This window comes from Trachurus trachurus, assembly GCF_905171665.1.
Source record: "Trachurus trachurus genome assembly, chromosome: 5".
Classification (NCBI taxonomy): domain Eukaryota; kingdom Metazoa; phylum Chordata; class Actinopteri; order Carangiformes; family Carangidae; genus Trachurus; species Trachurus trachurus.
In genome coordinates, this window is record NC_139896.1 from 33051510 (window position 1) to 33075087 (window position 23578).

At 41.0% G+C, this 23578-nt stretch overlaps 1 protein-coding gene across 4 annotated transcripts in view; it reads left to right on the plus strand.

Moving 5' to 3' along the window:
• The first annotated feature begins 650 nt into the window (after positions 1–650).
• gnas (GNAS complex locus) overlaps positions 651–23578 on the plus strand; it is a 38915-nt gene continuing 15987 nt past the window's right edge. For 2 of the 4 annotated variants that reach the window (XM_083972100.1, XM_083972101.1), the window contains exons 1-6: positions 651–2374; positions 4474–4546; positions 8312–8366; positions 8631–8750; positions 13214–13249; positions 16639–16736. In XM_083972100.1, the coding sequence (XP_083828226.1) occupies positions 2236–2374; positions 4474–4546; positions 8312–8366; positions 8631–8750; positions 13214–13249; positions 16639–16736 (521 nt within the window). In that variant the 5' untranslated portion in view covers positions 651–2235. The remainder of the gene's footprint in view (positions 2375–4473; positions 4547–8311; positions 8367–8630; positions 8751–13213; positions 13250–16638; positions 16737–23578) is intronic. The other 2 variants (XM_083972102.1, XM_083972103.1) reach the window with 1 other exon arrangement.

Consider the following 23578-nt stretch of genomic DNA (forward strand, 5'->3'; position numbering starts at 1 on the left):
TGCATCTCTTTGTGACTGTTTTGTGCCCCTCTGTGTCTGTTTTGCATCTCTTTGGGCCATTTTGCCTCTCCTCGAAGCCATTTTGTGCTTCTCTGTGGTCATTGTGTCTTTGCAGTCATTTTGCTTGTCTTTGTAGTTATTTTGTGGTAGTTCTGCATCTCTTTTGGGGAAGGTTTGCTTCTCTTTGTGGCCATTTTGATCTTCTCTAGCGTGGGTCTTTGCAGACATTTTGCACGTATTTGTTGTTGTATTGTGGTAGTTTTACATCTCAATTTGCATTACTATGTGACCTTTGTTATCTTAACTGAGCTCTTTGCCTAACAAAAAAAAGAAATATTTATATGCACTTCATAGCCTATGGGATGCTCTGATCCTGTGGGCCTGTGTCCAGTCTGGCCTGCTGAATAATCCATCCATTCCTCTATAAAGCAGTGGTACATTTACTTCCATTATGTATAGTAACAATCAATAAAAACGCACAGTTTATGGCAGTGGAACAGACCGCATTAGTTCAAACCAGTCGACCCTGACAGACTGGCAGCACGAAGCCGTGGTCGGTCGGAGCTTTATTGTGAAAGTTGCAACCGGAAGCTGAGTTTGTCGTTCCGGAAAACTTGACCACCGTTCTTCGTTCCCAGGGTTCCGTGAGAGCCGTTTGCCCCACCCCACCCCTCCAACGCTATCTATCTCAATGTACAATTCTCTGAGAAAACGGGGGCAAAAATAATTCAGAGTATTTCTGCAAAGAAACGTTTCTCCTCTCCCCGACCGGTTGATCGGAGCGGACGCGGCCTCTCGGCAGTTAAAGATGAGTGTGTCGCCGCTGGACCAGTGATTGAAAACACCGCGGTATGTTCATGTATCATGCACATGTAACCATAATCTACCATACGGATTCAAAGGGAATACAAAAAGCCGAGAGACTTGACAGCGGGCTGTACCTGCGCCAAACGGGGAAATAACGGAGGATTTCCACGAATATCACCTGGATATTGCGTTACACTCAAGGACATCCAGCTGCCAAAAAAACCGCCTTTGCTCGCCCGGAGAAGCTTTCCGATGTGAGGAGAAATACAAATTAACGTTACGGAGAGAAAAAGGACGAAGAAGGGGCCTTTTTTTTGGGTCTGGTCAAACCCTCCGAAAAGGCAAGCACCAGCATCTGTTGACGGAGACGTGAAATAATTTTGTCATCGGCTAAAACAGGATATTATTAATAAGGTTGCTTACAGCCCACCCCCCACCCTCCAAAAAACAAAAAACGGTGTGTGTATAATGTGACGGATTTGCGATAGAGAAAGAAGCCCCGGTGTAGCCTGATGATTCACATGCCGTCATTTTAAGAGGAAATATTTATTTTTTAATTCCTCTTCATCCGTCCTCTAATGTAGAGGGTGAACGGATTGCTTCCAACCCCTGAAAAAGAATAATCTAATATAGATCCTATATATTCAAAGAGTGGTGGGGAGAAAAAAAAAAGGTCGAGAAAAAATAGGGCTTTGGTTGTGAGTGGAAATGAATTGAATGGCAGTGTGAGATATCTGCCGAAGATGGGCTCCGGAGGAGACGTTTGCTGAGGAAAAAAAAGAAATGAAACATACAGTAAATAGCGTGAAAATCTCTGTATTTTAAACACGCCAGCGTTTGAATTAAAAAAAAAAAAAAAAACCCACCGTTGAGGAAACAGGACCACCGACGTTCATTCATGTGCATCGCAAGGCTGGAAATTTCACATCCACCCTCATATCAATGTTGATGACTTCATTGCGGATTTACAGGGAAAAACACAGGAATCAAGCGGCTGAGAGGGCGGCATCATTGCTCCTGCTCCCCCCTCTTTTTTGACTGATCTCTTGTTGATTAATTGCCAGTAAATAGCCACATCCATCCATCCATATCTTGTGCCAAAGCCTGGTGGGGCCCACCGTCTCTACTGCCTTCCAGGTTTTTTTTTTTTTTGGTTCGTTTTTTTTTTTAAACATCTGTTTCATCTTGCATCTGGCAACATAAATGTCACCCATTTTGAGCCAGGTGTTCCTCTGCTGGGCCAGTCTAGGAATTTAGGATCCATTGATTTCCTTCTGATCAACACCCTCCCTCCTTCCTTTCTCCCTGCACCCACCAGCCCACCCGCCCACCTACCTACCTACCTACCTACCCACCCCAACCCACCCACCCACCACCCAACCAACCACCCTGCCTCCCCCCTGAACCTAACACTGGGTTTTTGGGAAGATGGGCTGTCTTGGCAATAGCAAGACCGAAGACCAACGAAATGAGGAGAAGGCACAGAGGGAAGCCAACAAAAAGATAGAGAAGCAGCTCCAAAAAGACAAACAGATATACCGGGCCACTCACCGGCTACTACTATTAGGTAGGTCTTGTGAAATTTATCTTTAATATTTGTGTGAGAGTGTATGTGCATGTGCATGCGTGTGTCTCTCTCTGTGTGTGTGTGTGTTCGTTTTAGGCCTGGAGGTCCATTTTGTGCTAAAGTGCTGCAGCCACAAAACCATACAAGTGTATTTTCACCTGTTTATACACATATAATAGCCATTGTTTCACATCGCACTGCTGAAAAAAACTGTTTTACGACAACTTCCTCACCCTTTAACAGTGAGGCATCAACAAATGATGCAATGACATGAAGTCACTACACGGCTGCCTTTGCAGCGTCTTGACACAGGGGCAGCTGAAAACCAGGCCTGTGTCCTGCATTCATGGGTTATTATGGAGCATGATTACAGAACATGTGAGGGACGAGCGTGGACAGACGGAGAGACGGAGAGACGTGCAGAGGCCGGGAGGCTACCAATAAGGCTTTTTTTTTTTTTTTTTTTTTGGCATTGTTTCTTTTCTCCACATGTGTAAATGTAAACTGCAAAATTAGCACCGTGTTGTGTTTTCTGGGTGCAGCTTTCACGCCGGATGCCTTCACCTTGAGTGATTCAGGCCTGTAGACTTGATGTGTGATGCTGTCTCTCAGTCTCACCTTTTTAATAATCCTCCTCATCCCGCCCTATCTGGAGATGGATATTCTCCAGTCAGTCCTTGAGAACTATTTTCCTCTTGTTCATAATGCTATTTGTAGCCTCATCATCTAGGCCTCTATGTCATGCTACAGTGGATGGACCTAAGGCCAGGCAGGGCTAGTGTCTTGCTAAGCCTCCTGGAGTACGGGGGGCAAATTGGGATTACTATTAGGATTACTAGCCTCCCTTGAATGACTGTCCCATTCATTCTAATCTGAAATTGATCCTAGCTTTGTACACTCTCACTCACATTACCAATAGCAGGCCTGTAGCCTTAGCTATAGCTTCTCTAGTGTTTGGGCTAGTGGATGTTGTGGCCTGGCTCCTTTCATTTTCAGTTTGCAAGGACACATTTAGGACTTGTCTCTTCTCCTTGAAACAAACTGAAATTGTGGATAGGGGGCATTTTCTGGATTCTTTAAAGTGTTTTTGAAGGTTTAACAGTTTTGGTCCATATTCTCCTGGTTGACAGGGAAAAAAACCTAAAACCAGCTGATCCCTCTTCTCTTCTTGTCACTCCATGATTGTTCTTCAGATCCATCAGTAATGGAAAAAACCCACTCTTGTAAACCCCATACCTAAAGTACAGATGCTAAAATTAGCAAAATGCATTTAAAGACTCTATAGAGCAAAAATATCATATCCCTGTTGTAGCCAAATATGTAGGACACAATATATAACTTTAGTCATATCTGCAGGGCCATGAGAAGAAAAATTCACATTTTCAAAAAAAATATTGTACTTTTCTCTTGTCTTTCTATCAAATAACGGACAATTATACCTCTTTAAACAACTGCAAACAGTTGTTTTAGTGAAACCGCCTGAGAAGTTTAGAGGAGAAATATCAGTAACTGCATGTAGACGACAGAAACAGTGCATTTTACCTATATTGGATCATTATCATATTTTTCAGTCTAAAATCTCACAGTGCGTCAAATTAATTTTATTGAAGAACAAAGAGCAGTATATCACTCTTTAATGTAATGGAGTTCAAGTATAAAGTAGCATTGTGGAAGTTGATGGGTGAATGTTTTCACTCATTAGTGAGTTTTTTTTTCTTCCACCAGAAGAACAGGCAGGCCTCAACTGCTGCTTTGATTGGCTCTTTTGAGGACTCACCATCTTGCTTGGCCCCAGCAGTATTGCTTTTGAATGAACGTAGAGCTCAGTGAATGAATGAGGGGTTTAGGTGTGGGACAGTGTGGGACAGTGTGGGACAGTGTGGGACAGGACATCTGTGTGGAGAAACAAAGCCCCAACTTTTCAAAGGCAGGTCTTACAGTCCAGTCTTCTCCTGTCCTGATCTTCTACCTGGACACCAAAACACCACCGTCCACTAAATGTTCAGACGGGTTGGGGGCTTGGGGATTTTGACTGTGCCCGTGTTTTTAAAGGAGTTTGTGTGATTATAAACATCTGTCTGTCTTCTCTCTACTTTCAGGGGCCGGTGAATCCGGGAAAAGCACGATAGTCAAACAGATGCGAATATTGCATGTCAATGGCTTCAACGCAGAGTAAGTGTTGGTTTCCCTCATTCTGTATCCCCACAATTCACTACACACACAAACACACACAGTTAAGGTGGTTTTGGCAGGATTAGGTATGAAAAATATTTGTTACATCCTTGATAATGTGATGATGGGACTTGGGAAGGATAATTGGTGGTTTCAGCAAATACAAATGATAGGAAAAGACCTTCAATGGTGCAGACGCCAAGCAGGTAGAGAACAAGTCTGAGGAAGTTCATCTTCACGATGTGGAAAAACTGTCATCAGGACACCAACAGACAACATGACATGGAAAAAATTCAATACCCCTATTGTATTTTGGCAGGTAGAACAAGTACATTTCAACTTCAAACTGCATTCATTTAACATTAGGACACTAAATGAAAATACTCTGCAACCATTTTTATATTCATTTCTATTATTCTTTGGTTTCAGTGTGTTCATATAACATCTAGGGATAGGTATCGGAGTAAATATTTTTTCTTCTGGGGTTGAGTGGATAAATCAATTGAAATATGATGAACATTTTTGTGACAGCACACATTGCTCGTACCTCGTATATTCTTGTGTCCTCCGACAGTTGGGCCAGTGTAATGTCAATTAGCAGCTGTCCTTCTCGGTCAGACGGAGGAGAAAATTTTTCTTCCTTTTTTGTAATATGACACTCACATATAATCGGCTGCTTACTAGTAGGAAAACACACAATGAAAAGTCTAGATATGCCGACTCGCTCTGCTGGTAGACTTCTTTTTTTTTTCCATTGGCATGGAGGCGATGGACACTTGTCACTGTTTTAAGAAATTGCACAATACGGTCTATAAAGAAAAAGAAGTCAAGTGTATTGGGGCAGGTTTTTTATAGTGTTTTGGAGTAAATAGTCAAAGTTGCATGACACAAGAAGAATGCTTTATCTCTTTCAGGTTTTCATGGAAACATTGCCTGGGGTATATTTTCAAACTATCCTTTCTTGCCCGATCCCACCGTGTTGATGCAATGGAAACAAAAGTCACATTTTTCTATTCTTAATCATCTGTTTCCTAGAAAGGGGTTTTGGAGTAGGATCAGGACGAGTAGGGCATCATCATCATGCGCTTATTTTTGGGTCATGTCGAACAGATGCTCCTCGCAGACGCAGACGCTCTGGTGTAATGACGAATCCACAGTCGGCTGTGACTCCCCCCCGGTCGTATTTAGCCTGGGGGGGGGTTGTTGCTCTCTTTGGGCCGGGGGGGTGGGGGGTGTGTGGTGGGGTTAACCTTGCTGGGTTTCCCCTCCGGGTGCAGGTCGGTGCCAGTGTGTGCAAGGTGCTGGGAGGATGAGGACAGGAGGAGATGATAGGGAGTGACACAGTAATATAGGAGATGGATAAGAAGAAGGAGTTGAGGGTTGAGGTGAGAAGAGATTTGTTATGGCAGGTAGGTGTTGTGTTTAGTTTGGGGGGTGAGAGGAGAGTGGTTCCACTATTTAGAAAAGACTTTTAAAGGGATATTTTGGAAAATTTGCCTATTCACATAATCCCTGTAGTTTTAGGAGTAGGTTCATTCCCTTTAATTGTCGGTGCAAGCTGTTTTTTGATCGGCGGGGCAGAGACGCGAGCTGCTCAGCTAACGCAACGGAGGTGCACGGCATTTCCACGTCTCGCTCATCAAACTAAATACACAATCCAACGACTCCAAAACACTCTCGTGGACAAGTTGTGACCAGAATATTCGCCACAATATAAAATAATCACGTATAATTATGTAACATTACGACACATGAAGCAAATACTTGGAACAACTTGCGCTTTTGAAGTCATTCTGCCCAGCACAGCAGCCATATCTGGGATGTAGTTTCGGCTATGCATTTGCCTCGAATACAACGGTGAACGGTGAATATGCAGGTTACAACTTGTCCACCAGAGCGTTTTGGAGTTGTTGGATTGTGTATTTGATGAGTTTGATGAGGGAAAGGCAAAAATACCGATCTAAAGACAGCTTGCACCAACAATTAAAGCTAATGAACCTACTCCTAAGACTATAGGATTATGGCAATAGGCGAATTTGCCAAAATGTTGAAATATCACTTTAAAGATGAATCATTTATCAAAATAGTTGCTAATTTTTCCTTCAATCCCATCATTTAATCAATGAAATTGGCCGACTCTTGTGAGAAAGAGGTGAAAGTCATAGTTTCCCAGAGTTTGTGGTGACAACTTCAGATAGTCTGGTTTTGTCTTTAGAGAAATCCAAAAACCCAAAGTGATCCAATTTACTATCACAGAAACCAAAAGTAAATCATTCACATTTGAGAAGCTTAGATTTCGGATTTTTTTTAAAAACAACAACTAATTGTCTATTTAGTTTGATGCCATTTCATTTTTCTGTCAATCGACTAATGAATTAATTGGCTTGTCAACGGCTGAATGTTTCCACTGCAGCAGCAACATCAGCTCAACATCTGTTTTCTGTTGTGGACAATCAGATTTGTTGGAAGTAAAAAAAAGTGTGGGTGACGATTCGGATGTCTTGAACCTCACATGCCAAAAAAAAAAAAAGAAAAGATACGAGACGAGACGTCCTTCCACATGATTAATGATAATTCTTCAGTGGTCACATCTGATACGTCTTCATATAATTGAAATGGAGGTTTGAGGTGAAAACTAAGGAGATTTATTTCACTTTGTCACCATAACCAAACAAAAACAGACAGTCGGAGCAGTTCACCAACACACAGAGACGTGTCTGTCTCCATTAAGCAAATTTAAACAGCGTTTCCAAGCTGAAACTTGGTGTTGTCCTCTGTGATTTCCTTAGTCAGGGTTTCGTTTCGATTACAGCAGCACGCTGTGATGCTGATAGTGTTGCTTTTTCAGCAAAGTCACTTTGGACAGAACACATTCATTATCAAAAGATTTTGGTCGTCTTTGCTCCCGTAATGTAAACTAAATACACTGCAACACAACTGTGCACAGGAGGAAGAGGAGGAGGAGGAGGAGGAGGAGGAGGATGCTGTATGTTGTAGCCTGTTGCTCTGAAATAGATAAATCACACCATACAGGTTCCTGGGTTGTGTCAACACAACAGCTCTGGGATTGTTTGATTTTAGGGGAATTTCAGTATCAAATCTTGAGTTTCAATAATCCAACTTGTCTTTTGTCAGGACGTTTGAAAGCCGCGTGACGTTGGACCGTAGCTGCTATCAGCCACAGGTTGCATAACCCGAGTCACAGCCGTGCTGTGTGGTGATGCTGGGAGTCAGTTTGTCTTTACAACAGTAAAATGGACAAAACACAGAGGCTATCAGCGTATTGGGCAATACTTCGGATTCTGCTTTGTGCTCGTGGTCAGTTGTAGTTAAAAACCCGACTTAAATCACCCCCTGCTAAACAGAACCAGGACCAGTTGTACTGTTCTCATATGGCATCAGCAACTGCACAGAATTCAGGACTTGCACCTGCTCAGCAAAATGAAAGTGTCTGTGCATCTGGAGCAGCTATGATACTGATGTCTGATCATTTATCTCCAGAGATCCTGGACAAGTTGATGTTACACAGCACATTCCTACCGAGACACACAAAAAAACAGAAGAAACAAAACATTTCTTTAACATTATTTTGGAATAATCTGTGTTTTCTTTAGATAATAGGATCCTGTTCAGCAGCATGTGTATTTTGTAGTAGACTTATATCTGCCTCGTTGTTCCATATTCATCATGTTGTGTTCATGACTCTAGTCATTCATGCTTTTATGTTTGAGAAAAATAACATGAGCTTTTCTTTGTTCTTCACAGGGAGAAAAAACAGAAAATTCATGATATTAAAAACAACATTAAAGAAGCTATAGAGGTAAGAAACTGAACCTTGGACTCCTTTTAAATGATAAAGTTTGATGTTTGAGATTCTATTAATACAGTTTCCTATCATGGTGACAGCATTTGATCATTTTTGACATTATTGGTGAAAGAAAAAGGAAAATCGTAGACCACAATACAACCAGTTCCCCGTCTGAAAGCTTGTGTCTTTGTATTAGTAAAAACTAATCATTAAAATCTAAAGTCATTATTAATTATCACTGATAACATGGTGTGATTCTGTGTCCTCTCCGTGCAGACGATTGTGGCCGCCATGAATACGCTCACACCGCCCTGCCAGTTAGCCTGTCCTGCAAACCAGTGCCGAATCGATTATGTCCTGAACCAAGTAAACCAGAAGGATTTTGACTTTCCTTCGGTAAGTTGCACCTTATTGTTCGAACATACACGAGCTCGCTCCGACTCAGACTGCAGTTTGTTTCATTCCTCATTCAACTGCAAGTCCAACCACCTCAGTCTCAGGTCTCCTCCATGAAAGTTTCCTGTCATCACAGTTTTATATTTATATATATACTTTTTTTTTTACCCGAGGCAGCAAAAGTTCTGGTAAATTTAGATGTAATTTTACCAATAAGTGCTAAGATTTCTTCAAAAGTGGTGTTTCACCCACTGTCACTGCAGCAGGTCCTGCATTGGGTTATTTTTATTTCACTTCAATCAAAGCTGAAGCAATTCATGCAACAGAAAATTAAAGCAATTTTAAGAAAAGTGTTACATTTCCCGAGCCTTAAATGTGAATATTTGCTGGTTCTCTAAGTCTTTACCTTATAAAACTCCAAATGTTTTGGTCTTGGACTGTTGTCGGACAGAATAACAGTCGTAAACTTCTTCAATCTGGTTGATTGTGAGGTGAATTTTACACAATTGATGGATATTTTTATTTGAAGATGAACTGATAGTACTGCTGCCATAAACTTAATTCCAATTGCTCTGTGCAGCTGATAATGTAAATCAGCTACATTTGCGCCGCAGACTTATTTAAAAAAAAAAAAAAAAAATATTCATGAGATGTTTTGTGGTCATGTTACTATGAAAATGTGATTGTAGCACATGAAGTGTGGCCTGCTGAACCCTGCAGGTCTGGAGGAGGGCGAGGTGCCTCACACGGCGGCCTGTGTGAGTCTGCCAGGTGTGTTTGCGCAGTGATTCAGTAATTAGCAGGTGTGTGCTCCCGCCTGGGAGGCCGTCGATTGAATGAGCCTCTCACCTGAGAGTTGCACACCGCCTATTAACACTGATTGTCTGTAATAATCCTAAATGTGTCTAGAGGGACTTGTCCTCCAGAAACACAGAGACTCTCAGGAATTCCCCCCTGAGCCGCCGTCTGCTCCCGGCGGCCTGTTAGGCAGCCGCCGCCGCCGCCGCTCCCACTGCTGGACCATGTTTGTGTATTCATTTACCCACACCTCCTGGATTATTATTAGGAGAAATAATTTAATGGCGTTGCAGTTTATACTCCAGCACCGACACAATGGGCTCTATGCACAGCTCCACTACTTCCTGAACTTAAGGCTGCTCCTTTGTTTCCTGTCTTACATTATTGGACAAACTGATTAATCCAGGTGTGTCTGACCATTGTGACTACTCAGACACACCTGGATTAATCAGTTTGTCCAATAATGTAAGACAGGAAATAAAGGAGCTGCATTAAAGGGACAACGAGGAGTTTTATAAGCCCCCGCGCGCACGGTGAAATTCTTTGACCAGCGCAAGACGGACTTTATGTTTTCATTCATCAAGAATTAAAGTCAGAGGTTCAAAGAGGTTCAGATACCGTCGTAGTTCCGACCATAAACGGCGATTCAGCGGCGTTATTCTCATGACTCGCCGCAAAACCGAAAGTAAAAAACGCTGGTCGGCTCGCCCAGCATTTCCGCCACCACTAATAATAACAAAATAACGATAGAGACAATATATAGACGATATATTTATCGAAAATGGTGTGGTGTGGGTAGCGTAGATTCATCCACATTAATATGAGACTTTTTAATAACCAAATAGAACTCCTCGTTGTCCCTTTAAGTTCAGGAAGTAGTTGAGCTGTGCATAGAGCCCATACCACTGATCAAGAACTTAATCAATGAGTCCATTGATCATCTCTCACAAATGGTTTTACTATCACGAGGCTCCGTCAGACTGAGTGCTGCCAGTATGAATGAGCACTGAGGATGACAATCTGAGGGATTCACTGTTGCGTCAATGATGAAACTTCAATTCAGCTGAAACAGTTTGGTTGAGTTATTGATTAGAAGTTGGTCAATATAATAATGATAAGTGATTTGTCCTTTTTCCAACAAAGTTGCAAAACACTTTCTGGGTCAAATTGTTGCATTTGACGACGTGGTGGTTTTCTCTGTTTTATTTCATTGTGAATGAAACATTTCTGAACAGTGGGTTGAACAAGATGAGACATTTGAGTGTTCCGTGTTGTGCTTTAAGAAACTGTGACAGGTATTCATGACAATTTTCTGACATTTTGTAGACACATAAAACAATTAATAGAAAAAAGAATTTAGTTTATAAAATATTTTAATTTTGACTGTTGTTAAGATTAAAAGTTGTTTTTTTTTTGCCAGCAAACAATTACAGAATATTTATTGGTGTATTTTGTCAAACTGTGGGAAATGGTCTCTTCTTCTTTATAGCTAAATGTTATTATAAAGATTATGGTAGGAAAAGATTATAACATTATTGGAAGTTCTTATTGCATTGCAATGCATTTGTTTCCTAATATAAGAAAGGTTGTGCGGAGGAAGTCTACCTTGTTTTTTTCCAGCATGACAGCTTCAGTGTCAGAACTTTTTTTTTTTTCTTGTTTTTTTCACAGTGTCTCTGAGTTTCCAGTGAAGACTGTGTATTTGTGTGTAAGCAAAAGGAAGTCTCCTGATGTTGTCTCTTGTTACGTCATGGCAAATTTATTATGTGGGCCTATCTCCAGTTGACCCTTCCCTCGGGCTGTCGCTCCGTCTCTAGACTTCCACTGAAGACCTGCAGGGTCTCCACGGAGGGACGAGACCAGCTATCGCAATTTTTTGATCAGACCGCGGGTTTTTGGTCTCTCTGATGTGTCGGAGCAGGTGTCAACGTGGTGGTAAATGCCGTTGAGGCTGCAGATAGAACGCCTGCTGTCATTTGAAACAGTGGAGCCTGTGCTGTCATTGGTTACTAAACCTTTAACTGAAGCATCAAAGGCAAAATAGTTCTTTGTCTGGAAGGATTCGTCCCGTTGAAGTGAATGTTTAGGAAAAGAGAACAGAGTAGAAAAGTTTGCGATAGGCTCAACCTCTCCTCTGACTCCTCCACCATCTCCTCCTCCTCTTCCCGCTCCCCCTCTCCTGGCCTTAGGGCCTACTGGAAACCAGTTGGACTGGTTGACTCTGCCTTCAGCAGGGGAGGAAGAGACACAGAGACTAAGGCCTGGACTCAATCTCCCTGGTCTCTTGTTGATTTCCTTTTGAGCTTCGTGTCTAATCAATAATCCACCTAGTTATTATTCACCAAAAATATTTTTTTTTCTCCTAAAATATTAATAATAAAACAGACCATCTTTCTGCACATAAAAAAAACTGTTTTTCAGTCCGTTTTATTTCTTGTTGATTGTCGCCCCCAGTGCGTGAAGCGAGAAGTGAGTGATCAAGACGCCTTTTATTTTATTTTGATAAAAATCCTTTAAAATGAAAAAAGCCCTCATGAAGAGGAACAGAGGAGGGATCTGTCTCTGTGCTGTAGGTGTTGTGTGTATATACAGACAACACTCCACCAACCCTCTACACACTGCAGCACCGTTTCTGAAGAGTCGGCGTGTCTCTTTCGGTTGGTTACAGTCAAATAGTTGGACATTTAAAAAAAAAATGCATGTCCTAGTTCTTTATGATGCGCCACATTGCTCAGCGTTCAGCATCAGATTGAGATAGCGGACGACGTAATCAGAGCCTCTTCATTTATAAAAATACTGCGGTGGATGTTTTCTCTCCATTACATAACCCACAAGTTGTAACTGTGATAAATGGAACCGATGCGCTCCGTCTCGTTCGCTCACGTGTCGAATCCAAATTTTTTGCTGCCGTGTTGTGAAATAATGTGTGGCAGCGATTCCAGCTGCACGTGGAAGACAATTAAAAAATATTTCCTCGCTGACACAGAGTTATGCACAGGCGGTTTGTGTAGTATACTATGCAGTGTCTGCTCATTATAGCCAAGTACAAAAAAAACAAAAAAAAAATTGATGACTGTGTGGCTGCCAAGTGAAAAATGTTCATTTACTGGCAAAATCAAAATTTCCCTGAAAAGATAAACGAAAAATTTGGACTCTTCAAAACTGCTGTACATTGTAGATTTGCATTGGTAAATTCATAAATACTCATTGAATTGATGAATATTCTCCATTTATAATGTGTGGCACCATTTCATGAGTCTTTCTTGGAAACTCTGACGGATGTTGACTTAAATTTATGAACTATTCTTTACTTATCACCTCTATAATGTGCTATTTTTCGTGACCGACCTTGAATATAACAAGCTGCCACAGTGTAATGACATTTTCCCAATCATGAAGGCTCTTTTAGGCAATACCCTTGACTGTGATCAACAACTTTTTTTTTAAAGGATATCATGAGGAAGGTTTCGAGAATATTACCAAAACAAAACATTACTTTTCCGCTTTGACTTAAAAGCAGAGTTATGGTCAGCGTTGGGCCTGATACCACTTTCGCAAAAAAAGAATCAGTGTATCCCGATTTGTAATTAACCTCCCAGGGAGACAATCATCAGATTTGTGAGGAGAGCGCTAGGGATTGACAGATTTCTCTTCTCTTAATACAGGTTAAGTGCCACAAAAACCCAACAGCCAGACATACAGTAAGTGAAATCATACCGCTGATGTGTCACCTCGCCTCAAAAAACCTTTCCCTCAATCTAATTCTACAAAGTGGAGGAAAAAAAAAAAGGAATTAAATTCAAAATAAATGGTATGATTTTTTGCATGCGGGGGTGTCTTCAGAGCTTGGTCGGCACATCTGCGGACAGGCCGGCTTCTCAGATGTTTCTTGATTTCATATTAGAAGAGGCGCTTTGACATCAGCTGCTTTTACACTTCTCTGACTCTGACACGTCCCAGCGAATAAACTTTTTCCGCAGGAGAAAAACAACTGTGGCGGTGACAAACAGAAACAGAAGTTGACCCTGTTGACCTCTGCTCTTGAAATTTCACTATCTACTGTGTGTCTCTTTTTTTTTTTTTTTTTTTTTACTCTGTTGTGACTCTGGTTCTTGATTCCTGATTCCTCCTTCCTTTCAATAGAGCAAAAATCACCTCGGTTCAGCGCTGAAATTCCTGTTGATTTCCTTTGATTTGTTAATTACAAAAGCTTTGTCACTCTTCACAGTCACATGTGAATCACTGACTTGTTATTTTTGTAATGATTAAATCCGCAGCTCATCTGTGCTCATTTTATTTTTTTCATTACTCAGCCAACCACTGTGTTGACGGAGCGATCATTCAGAAGTTGAAACAAAATACTTCTTCTTGCTGCTTTCTTAGTAATAAATAGCTACTGTTGAACAAAACTACAGCTGCAACAGTTGTTGTATTCCATCTTTAAAAAAAAAAAAAAAAAGCTTGTGATTTAATCACTCAGTAAATATCAGAAAAGTGTTAAACGAAGCTCCTACAAGCTGTATCCTGAAATTGATTATTAATAGCACACATGAAGTCTTGTACCATTTTCTACTGTCTGTTTCACTTTCTACAGTTTGAGGTTTTCTGCAGGTATTGAAAGTGTTATCTTCTCCATTTCCAAAAGGCGTCAACACTTTTTATATCCTGAAATGTTTGCATATGTGATGTTAGCTGAAACTATCCACAAAGACCCCACTGCAATTGTGTTGTTATTAGGAATAATAGTTTATCAAGGCTGCAGGGAATGATTAATATAGATTTATAGATTAATAGATTAATGACAAAAACCAATCACAGTTTCCTATTGCTCAAGTAAAGTTGTCAAGTTTCTTGTTTTTCAATGTGAGACAAGAAAGGATTCTCATATTTGAGAGGTTATCAAATGTTTGTCATGTTAATTTATCAGTGAATAATAAATTATTAGAATAGTTCTCGACTATTAAAGGTCCAGTGTGTAAAATGAGGGGAAAACAGTGACATCTAGCATTCCGATTCTATTATTTATTGATTAAATAATTCTATTGTTTATTTATGAGCACGAAACTCCTGAAACGTGCTCTCTGGTTGGCTGGATTTTCCATTCCGTAGCCTACAAACATGGCAGCGCAAGATGGCGACGCTCTCAAAGCAAGACCCTTGCTATATAAAAGAAGAATTATAAGGCTATGAAAACCAATAGCGATTATACACATACAAATATAATCATTGGTAGTATATTCAGATTTTGCCAATAAACCTTGACAAATACTACACACTGTGACTGGACCTTTAATCAGATAATTTCAAACCTTTATTTATTCTCGAAAGGACATTGAGGTTTTACCCTCATTTGCAATGTCGTCGAGATCACAGCAATATTCAAAGCGAAACACAATGCACAGCACAAGTCACATATAGTTAGGATAAAACACAGTTACAAAAGTTAAATACATCTGATTCATTTCAAATTTTAAAAACAGTTACAGACTGTGGTAAAGAGGTTTGAGATGATATTTTTATAATGTTGATAGGATGGAGTAGCATTGATTTTTAAGTATGAGTTAGTTGTATAATGACCTCAGCTGTTACATGAAGCACTGACATCAATGTCAGTAAATTCATGCACTCTGTAAACAGGCGTTGTCAACCCTACTGGTTTGGACTGATGTCCTCTGACATGTTATGTATGATCATGAAACAAGCATTACACTGGGCTCTGTGTGGTGTTGAGAATAATAATCTTATGTTACATGTAACTTACTGAACATTGAAACCTTTTATGCTCCTCTGCTGTAAATTAACCCAGGAACTTTCTCTGATTATCATCTTCAGTACAATCTGTTATATTTTAGCCAAAAATCCACTCGTCAATAGAAATAACAGTGGTAACACACTGAAAAACAAATGATTTTCCTTAAAAGATCAACTTGGCAGCCATGACTAAACGGTATTTCTCCCAGCATTGCATCGTGGTCCAACGACAAGCGGCGTAACTTCATCCAGTTCCTGTGTCCATATCAGTCACCGACATGGTGGGGGCATTGCATCGCTAAATCCCACTAAAGCTTTGGCTGAAAGAAGTAATTTTTAAGAGTATACAGTTTAACTCTCGGGCTCATAATGGCTTATTTGTGCCTGGCCGCGGCTGAATGTGACCGAGTGAAGATCGTAGTGAGGAGATAGGCCCCTGTGTAGTGACAGCCAAGCCTTGTGTCAGTACAAAGCTCTCCATTTCTTCATGAACTCGGTGAACTGCCCTGTTTCCTGCCTCTGTCGGAGCCCGCTCATCTGCTGCTACTCCAAACGAAGCGAGGGAATATCGCTGCCTCCTTCCATCTGTCCTTAGAAAAAAAAAGTTTTCACCCCTCCACATCCAGACGAGAAAGAAATACGGTCGCAACAAGCCAGAGATACCACCCAGAGCCTGGCTTTTTCATTTACGACCAACAGTATTAGAAGTGGATGATTAACTGCCTGCTGCGTGCACTGTAGTTTATGTTTGATTATGAAAAACTTTTTTTTTTCCTTTCCTCCTGAAATCACCTCTCTTTTCGGGCTGCGGCCGATGGTTGTTTTCATTATCCATTAATCTGCCTAATCTGATTGTTTTCTTGAGTCACTGGTTTATGGTTTTGTCTGTAACATGTCAGAAAATGCCTGTTGAAAGTTTCCAACAGCTGCTCTCGATGTCCTCAAATGCCTTGTTCTGTCCTAACAACAGTGTAAAAACCTAAATAAACTGGAGTTAGCCGTCATGTATGGTAAGGAGCTGCATCCAAACCTCACTTTTGAACCAATATATATTTGGCTTTTTTCTTTTTATTGTTTATTTGTTGGACTGGTCAGTGATGAATTTTCTCCCGATTGACTAATGGATCTGTTCTTCTCTGGAAAGAGAAGAAAAAAGAAAAAGATGGAGTGTAAGAATGAAACTGTTTAGGAAGACTGCTATTGCTAAGATTCCTGTTTTACTCGCATGTACTCTACTACCTCTGTTGGTGACGTCACATCTTTATTTCAGAGCCAGGCTTGCAGTTATTTGTCTGTGCGGTATGTCATTCATCCACGTCCTCTCTTTTCTCTTTTCCAGGAGTTTTATGACCATGCGAAGATCCTCTGGCAGGACGAGGGCGTGCGGGCCTGCTGGGAAAGGTCCAACGAATATCAGCTCATCGACTGTGCACAGTAGTAAGTCTCTCTTGTCCACCGCTACGTATATACACTTCGGTTTGAACATATTTCAAGGGGCTCACAGAGGCCTGTTTCCCTTTGCTCTTTTTGGCGGATGAGTTCACACATCTCGGTGCGCTCACCGCAAATTCAGCGTGTGCAGCGTCTGGGTGTTTTGCCACGTGGTTTTCGTGAGCGCAAGGTGTTTGCAAGGGTTGATGAGGTGATGGTGAACATCCGACATGAAGCTCTGATGACTGCACCTCATCACAGTCTTGTTCTGGTTTGGTTCATTACATGTTCAAATGAGGAGTGAAAATAATATAAAGACAAGGCCGGAAATATTCAGTGTTTTTCTTGTTGTTACCAAATCCTTTGAAAGCACCAGAGCCCAAAAAGTGTTGGTCCATCTCAATGTTTTTTTTTTTTACCTACACACCCACTGAAGAAGTAAATCTATAAAAAAAGTCATAAAAAATCAAATCGCAGCTTTTCCAGACATTCATGGTTCCCAGAGGATGAACAATAACAAGTATGAGTTCATCCAGCACAATCATGGGGTCAAAATTTCAAATTCTCCAATACTTCAGTTAACTTTTGTCAATCATGACTACTGACCAGTGAGTCTAGATGTTATGTAAAATTTCAGGAAAAAAAAAAAGAATGATTTAAATTGATTTAAAGGGATAGTTCAACATTTTGGCAAATTGTCCCATTGCCATAATCGCTATAGTCATAGCAGTAGGTTCGTTACCTTTAATTGTCGGTGTAAGCTATTTTTAGAACGGCGGAGCGGAGCAGCAGGCTGCTCAGGGCTATGCTATGGAGGCTAAAGGAATTTCTTGGTTTCCCTCATCAAACTCATCAAATACACAACCCAAAAACTCCAAAACGCTGTCGTAGAGAGTACAACATCACCACGCTATGAGATAATAACGGAACGTTACGAGACGGAGCCGTTTTAGAGGTAAATTCATGCAAAACCGCTGATGCGCGTTGCGTTCAGGGACAGTTTTTCAGCCTGTATTTACCTCGAAAACGGCTCCGTTTCGTAACGTTCTGTTGTTATCTCATAGCGTGGTGAATGTGCAGGTCACAACTTGTCAACAAAAGCGTTTTGGAGTTTGGGGATTTTGTATTTGATGAGTTTGATGAGGGAAACCAAGAAATTCCTTTAACCTCCATAGCGTAGCTCTGAGCAGCCTGCTGCTCTGCTCCGCCGTTCTAAAAATAGCTTGCACCGACAATTAAAGGTAACAAACCTACTGCTATGACTATAGGGATTATGGCAATGGGCCAATTTGCCAAAATGTTGAACTATCCCTTTAATATTTATTTAAATAGTAATAGTCAATAGATTGCTGAAAAGTCAGTGGCAGCCCTAATCGTCACCGTGCATCAACGTTGTGACATTTAGCTGAAAGCACGGCTAGGCATCACAGAGTCCCTGGCGTGGCCGTGCACTCACACAAAGGAGATACGTGATATTTGTTTGCCAGATGTTGGTGTTTGTTTTGCTATGTTTTGGGGATTTTTTTTTTGATGAAAAGAAAAATGGACGCTATCACAAAAAGTGAAGAATTTGTGGCGCTCATTCCCAGATGGTCCTGCTGTGTGTTGAGCAGGAGTTAAGACAGCACTGTTTATGTATTGGTCTTCTGCTGGGTTGCAGGCTAGTTAGCACTCTCACCAAACAACTATGGCGTCGACCCTGTGATCGGTGTGGATGTTGTTGGTAACAGCAACGCAGACTGAATGACTCCTGAACTGACTCTGTCTTTTCTTTCTTTCTTTCTTTCTTTCTGTCTTTCTTTCTTTCTTTCTTTCTTTCTTTCTTTCTTTCTTTCTTTCTTTCTTTCTTTCTTTCTTTCTTTCTTTCTGTCTTTTCTTTGGTATTTATATTGTGGTATTTATCCACCTCTTTATCTCTGTTATAAGGCATGCAGTAGTCACATGAAGCTGGGGCTGGTGGAGGGTGGAGGCTGACTGACTCTCTTCCATGTGTACATGTTTGTGTACAGTATGTGCTGCTGTGTCCACATGCATGTGCGAGGTCGACAGGGTTTTTTTTGTACATGTGACTTTACGCAGCGGTAGAAGGAGTTCTCTGTATCTCTACTCAAGACGTACTGACATCAGAGAGTGTTCATTCATACTGGTGTATCAGGTCACAAGTGGCATTTTTATCTAAACAGCTGGTGAAGGTAGAGACAGACTTGACTTACTGCTCTGCAACTAACAGCAACTAGCATGTCATTTCATTATTGATGAATCTGTTGATGATTTCTCCCATTAATCGAAAACATGCCAACTTGTTGACATCTTTAAAGGTATAATATGTAGGAATTCCCCCCATCTAGCAGTGCAGCTGCATATCTGAACGTATTCTTGATGTTGCATTCACGTGAAATCGGGCAGATGTCAGACAGACAACAGACGCTGCATGTAACAGGATAAACAAGCGTCTATGTAAACAAGTGGTCCGCCAGCACGAGGCATAACAACACAGACGTGACAATATGTTGTCATGGTGATGTTGTCGTATTGTTAATTGACCCACATTTTACCGTCTTTCTCTCGTCGAGTAAAATGACATCCGGTTGGTTTGCCGACGGCCATCTGCCTGATTGCACCTGAATGCAACATCAGTGCCTTATGTATTTGTAATGACTTGTAACAACTCATTCTAAGGTACGAGAAATACGTATTTATGAAAGCAATATTAGATTTTTGCTAATAAAAAGCCAAATAAGTTACATACCGGGGCTTAAAGCAGATATCAGTGGAATGTTTTTGTTAATATAAGTCCTAAATAGTCCTATTTTCCGTCAGCAATCACTTACATGAAGTATTTCAGCCTAAACACGAGTCTCTCCGTCACTCTGCTCTGCTGTAACCCGAGGAGAAAATTTTCCTTGTGGGATACAAGTGTTATCCAATGAGGAGAGAGAACGGCATGAAGGGCTGTGTGTGCAGCCAAGGGATGCGCGTGAATGTGGTGACGTAGCACGAGGACCAATTGATGCCTGACAAGGGCGGGGGCTGCTAACTCATGGTGCGTTCAAAGAAACTCGTACTTTGTGTTTTTCCTTCCTGTGAAGTCATACCAGTTCGATCTGGTACGAGTTCACGGGTCGGAAGTTACGAGTGGCCGTTATAGGGAACTTTCACAGACAACAGGATGGTAAAAACACGAGCTACGGGTTACCTGGAACGCTACCAAGTCGTAGTTGTGACTTGAAGCTGTAACTTACGGTTTCAAAAGCCTGCCTTGAACGCAGCATTAGCCGAAACGGCCGTGAAGCTGATATCTGCTTTAAATGTCTTCTTCTGTCCGACCTAAAGTCCCAGCAGCCTAAAGGAGTTCAATCTGCAATCACACGGAGAAGCAGCGAATCCTGCCATGAGGTGAACATGCGGGCTTAAACAAATTGATTACCAAAGTAGTTACCAATTCAACTCATCAGCCCCCAACCTAAGACCTCCCAGGATTAATCTAAGGGGTCATGAGATGATCGATAGAAGAGGGAAATAAATCAACTGCACAACTGCATTTTATATTGTATATATGTTGCTTTAAAAAACAGTTTTATTCATTGATGGTAAAAAAAATTAATAAAAAGGGCGCTTAACCTTTTTCAGATTTAAGCCTTAATTCAAAAAGAGAACTGAAAGGAAATGTGGATGTAAAATGTAGTCCTCTTTTGTATAATCATTATATGATCCAAATGTTATCTTACATGCATGTAAGATAATGAAAATAATTAGTTGCTGTTCTGCACCTTCATGTTGTACTTGGTTACTTCACACTGCTGACTTTGTGTGTCCTTGTAGCTTTTGCGTTGCATGCATGGCCCTGTGCATGGCCACAGGTGTTTGTTGCTTACTGTGTGAGGTGTGTGTGTGCAGTATGGTTTTTTGGGGGGGGGGGTGGTGGGGGTTGTGCGCCATCAGTTCAGGCTCTCTGTCTGTGTTCGTAAGAAATGTGATTGTGGTCTGACAGAGAACAACTAAAAGAGAGAAAGGACTGAAAGAGATGGACTGAAATCGCGAAACAGAGAGGGCTTCCATTGCAGGATCCTCCTCCTCTCCTCTCCTCTCCTCTCCTCTCCTCTCCTCTCCTCTCCTCTCCTCTCCTCTCCTCTCCTCTCCTCTCCTCTCCTCCTTTCCCCTCCCCTCATCTCCTCTCCTCCTTTCCCCTCCCCTCCCCTCCCACACCCAGCAGCCCCAGTGTTATGGATCAGATGCTGGGCTGGGTGGCCAGACCGGAAGTGCTCCCCTCCCCCCTCTGTGTGCTTATGTAAACGGAGAAGCAGAGAAAGAGAGAGGGGAGAGCTATTTTTAACCCGGGCAGGCTGCAGAAGGAGAAAGAATGAGAGTGTGTGTTAGGAGAGAGGCAACTTCAGCATTATTGATGAAGGTTGTTAGCATTAAATGAAAATGTCAATCCTCGATCAGTGCGGGAGAAGTCAAGGCCACCCCGCACCCCCCCCCCCCCCCCTCCCCCCCCCTCCAGCCTCTCCCTTTTTAAATAAACGAAGAATCTCATCCAGTTCATGTCATGGTAGAAATAAAAAAAGGGGAAGAAGAAGTTGATGGGGCGGTGATGCTTTGTTGTGTGTGACGAGCGGGAAGTCACTGAAGCTTCCCTGAGTGTCTTTATGCTCCGTCATACACTGGTATTTATGTGTTTTTATGAACACTTCGTGACACCTTTGTGGGTTTTCTTTTTTCTTTTTTCTTTTTTTTTGGTGAGGACGTTTGTCGACCTTGATCACATGTGGATGTGTTGAGTTCAGGGGCTGTCGGTAAGGTTGCTGCTGCTGCTAACTGCTGAAAAACTCGCTCGCCATGCCAGGTCCAAACAGTGCGAGTGCATCCTCCTTTAACAGTGTGACAGAGGCGAAGGGGTTTGTTTTGTCCCAGAAGACGAGGCCTGTTTGTCAGGTTTCTATGTTTGGATATCTGTATGGATACACAGAGATCCTGAAATATTTGCGCATTCCTCTCAATTGTAAATCAGGTCTGAGATCTTTGAGAAGAAATCTCTCTCTGCAAGGAGCCACCTATAAGCAAGGCGCTTGAAAATGATTCTGAAAACATTGGACACATTGAAGTCTTGCAGACTTTTATTTCTGTAAATGTATCGTACCCTAATCATTGTCATTAAATGCACCACTAAATAACTATTGTACAAATGTAGACATGCTGCTGAGTCATATTTGGGAGACAGGATTTTCAGAAACACATGAAAGAACTGTTAATGCTTATTTAAAATATCAGTCAGTATCAAAATATTGTGTTTTTATTACAATATGGACATGCATATTTCCCTAACACCTCTTTAAGAATGAAACAAATCACATCATTTCCAGTTATGGTGCTGAGCTGATATAACCGTGTGCCTGCTTCATATTAACAGGACAAACAGTTGCATCAATCTTCTCATCTGTCTCTGTGCAAGGAAGCAGATATGAGCGTTTCCCAAAGTGCCGAACTATTCCTTTAAATGAGAAGAGGAGAGAAAATAAATGCAAACACATGGCTCAAAAAGGAACTTGTGAAAAACACATCCAGAAATAGACGCTGCGCACACGATTATGTTTTTGTAGACATTGAACAAAGTCATGTGAAAGCAGCGTGCTAACCTACAACTTGACCCTTCAACCTTCTCAACTGTCTCACTTTTGGCATCTTATAGACAAATGCAGTGACATGTGATGTTGTGGAACTGTTTATGTGACTCATCTTTGCGTTTGCATTTGTCCATGCATTTGCACTGATTGTCATACGCACCGGGCGCTCATTGTTAAGTCGTTCAGTTAGATGTGTAAAATCTCTGCTTTGAGGAAACCTCGTCATCACAGTGTGGGCACAAATAGAACATTTGAACTTAAAGAGTCATGTAGTTGATGTCAGGTTGTATGAGCAACCTTGAGTCATGACCGTCTTTTATCATCCTTTAGCCAAAAGCGCTAAAAGCCTTTTACGGCCTCAGTCTCACCAGCGCCACCACCAGGAGGCCTGTAAATGAATGATGACGTAGCTCTCTGAGTCTGCCGGACCGGACGTGTGAATGAGCAACAGCTTGCTGCCACATTCATCATATTAACTTATCAACAATATTAAGTGTTGACATATTGGCATCATGTTTATAGTAGCTGAAAAAAAAGCAGCTCTTGCAGGTCTGGGCTAGAACTTAAAGAGGAAGAAAATTAACTGACAGCAAAAAACTTGAATGTAAAAAAAAAAAAGAACATTTGAAATTGAATACATTTTTGGCCATTTCTACCATTTATTATTATCATTATGATTATATTTATTATTGCCAGCCACTGAAGCTTAACATGTCATCAACTCTCAACAGGCAAACGTCAACTTAAAGATTAAATAAAAATTAATTAGTTTTATTTTATTTTTTTTCATAATTGGTTAATGATGATGATGATGTGAATAGATGAATTTCATCACTAAGAATATTTTTTATCACGATATTAAGTGTTGGTGTCGGTTGGGCCATAGACTTTTTTAGTAGAATTTGTCTTTGTCATTCTATACAGTAAACGATAAAGTTGAAATTTGAAATAACAGACCACAGCGTTTAGACGTCAGTAGTTTTAATTTCACAATTAATCGTAGATGCCACAATTAATTCATCGTAAAAATTCCTAAATACTGTTACTTACACAAAAAATGCAGTAAATGCACAGATACTGGTCCATTTAACTAACGTAACATTGTATTGGTAGGAATTTAAATGTTAGCGTGTCATTTTTAATTAAAAAAACAACAAAACAAAACAGAAAACGATTAAAATAAACGCAGACATTTGGTACAGATGACAATTTATGACCTGAATA